A 2,225-nucleotide genomic window follows, 5' to 3' on the forward strand; every position below is an offset into this window, starting at 1 on the left:
GGCGTCGCGTTCTCCCTCATTGCTGTGTGGATTCCCTGTGTCTCCCTACGAGTGTTAGTTTATTGATTCCCAGTTTAGTTGAGTTCTGTATTTCCTATGTTCTGCCTGTCAGCAATAAAGCTGCTTTTGAGTTCATCCCCGTGTTTGTGAATCTTGCGATTGGGTCTTCCTCCCGCCTGCCACACAGCCGATCATGACAATATGTAAGTAAGTATTTACATGCCATCCTGAGGAGCTGGACTATCTGTTAAACCTCTGTACCACCTCATGCCAATGCAAGAAAAAAAAAGTCAAGGAAGAAAAAAGAAAAATCAACAGTGACATCAAAGACCTGAAGTAAGTTTAATATCACCCTCTGTGTCTCTGTGGTTTTTGCGAGCCGTAACCAATTTACAATTAGATTTACAGAAATCACAAATGCAAAGTATGAAAGGAGTAGAATAATTTCTGTACCTTTTACACATGAGAAATCAAGGAAAAATGTTTTCCCACTAATAAAAGTGACATTAAATACATACATACACATTGAGATCAGGAGCACCGCAGACAGTCATCTGAAAGTTAGAAGTCACTAATAATGACGATCATCAGCTCCCAAATACACACTGAGTAACCTTTTTGTAAAGAACTCCCACAAAAACTCTCAAATCGTGATTAAATACCAACAGTTTTCACAGTATAACGCATTCTCCTTGTTTCATTGCCACAACAGCAATTGCCACTCCTGCTCCCAGGGCTGATCCCACTGGTCCTAATATAAATCCAACACCTGCTCCTATCCCAGCAGCCTTCAGGAACTTCGCCCGTCTTCTCGCTTCTTCTTCTCCCATGTCTGGATTTGCTTTCCGAAGTCGTTTCATCTCTTCTCTGATGGCTCTCTCAGCTTCCTGCAGCATGTCATTGGTGTAGTATGTTGCTCCATTTCTCTGAACCATGGTGTTGATCTTCTCCAGCAGCTCTTTGACCTGAGAGCGATCCTCACTCTTGTTGTTAAAAACATGATATCTTCCTCCGCACTGACTGATGAAGCGATGCAGAGGCCGATTTCCACTGATTGAGCTGTAGATGTCGACTCCGTCTTGCAGGTTGTCTCCATACGTGAACAAGACCATAATATAACGTGCTGCATCTTCTCCAAACATCTTCTGAAGAATTTTAATCGTTTCTTCTTCTTCGCTTGTGAATCTGGTCGACTGGATCACAACCAGGAACACGTGAGGACCAGGAGCAGCAAAGGTGATGCATCTAACAATCTGTGTAACCACCTGATCTACAGACAGGGTGGTGTCAAATAGACCTGGAGTATCAACCACAGTCAGTGTATGACCATCCACCTGGGCTGTTTCTTGCTGACACTCCAATGTTACAGAAGAAAAAGAAGAAAAAGACTGAAAAGCTTCTCTTCCTAAGATGGTGTTTCCCGCTGCACTCTTCCCTACTCCAGCTTTCCCAAGCAGCACCATCCTCAGGTGGAGGTCCTTTGCATCTGTTGAAGAAGATAAATAGATAAGGTTAGTTGGCCTTCCTGAGGCAGCTCACCACAATCGGACAGTGTGGACTTTGTGTGTAGACGTGATTCAGCCTCAACCTTGGCAGATTAGTGTCTCTGTGGCTGTTTCTGGTGCATCGTTATGCATGATTCTGAATATTAAGTATGTTTTAATTGTTAAACACAGAATAGTCACGATTTATATGTGATTTTGCTGATAGTCACTGATCAGAATATTATCGGGTGTAAGTTTAACCAATATAAAAAATAAGAAAATATCCATCGGCCATCTTTTTGTGCTCGTCTCAGGCCGGGTCACGGGACCAGCAGCATTAGCAGAGAAGCCTAGACCTTCCTCACCCCAGCCCCCTCCTGCAGCTTGTCCATGGGGACACCAAGGCATTCCCAGGCCAGCCGAGGTCCCCCCCAGGACCTCTTCCCTGTGGGACATGCCCTATACACCTGTCCCAGAAGGCATCCTAGTCAGATGTCCAACATACCTCAACTGGCTTGTATTCCTGTTCTTGTTCTTTCGGTCACTACCCAAAACTCAAGTCAAGTCAAGTCAACTTTATTTGTCAATTCTGCCACATGTACAGGACATACAGAGAATAGAAATTTCGTTACTCTCAAACCCTAGATGAAATAGCAATGAACATTTAAATATAAGAGAGTGATTAAAAAATGCAGGTAAAATAATTAAAAAGTAAAAATGTAAATAAATACAATACAAATT

At 42.9% G+C, this 2,225-nt stretch overlaps 1 protein-coding gene across 1 annotated transcript in view; it reads right to left on the bottom strand.

The window, feature by feature from the left end:
* Positions 1-519: 519 nt before the first annotated feature.
* Positions 520-2,225, bottom strand: part of LOC102201578 (GTPase IMAP family member 7-like) — a 5,117-nt gene continuing 3,411 nt past the window's right edge. The window contains exon 2 of the mRNA XM_005750219.1: positions 520-1,486. Within this exon, the coding sequence (XP_005750276.1) occupies positions 672-1,486 (815 nt within the window). The 3' untranslated portion in view covers positions 520-671. The remainder of the gene's footprint in view (positions 1,487-2,225) is intronic.

The sequence above is a fragment of the Pundamilia nyererei genome, unplaced genomic scaffold (assembly GCF_000239375.1).
Source record: "Pundamilia nyererei isolate P.nyererei 1_Seehausen unplaced genomic scaffold, PunNye1.0 scaffold00266, whole genome shotgun sequence".
Classification (NCBI taxonomy): domain Eukaryota; kingdom Metazoa; phylum Chordata; class Actinopteri; order Cichliformes; family Cichlidae; genus Pundamilia; species Pundamilia nyererei.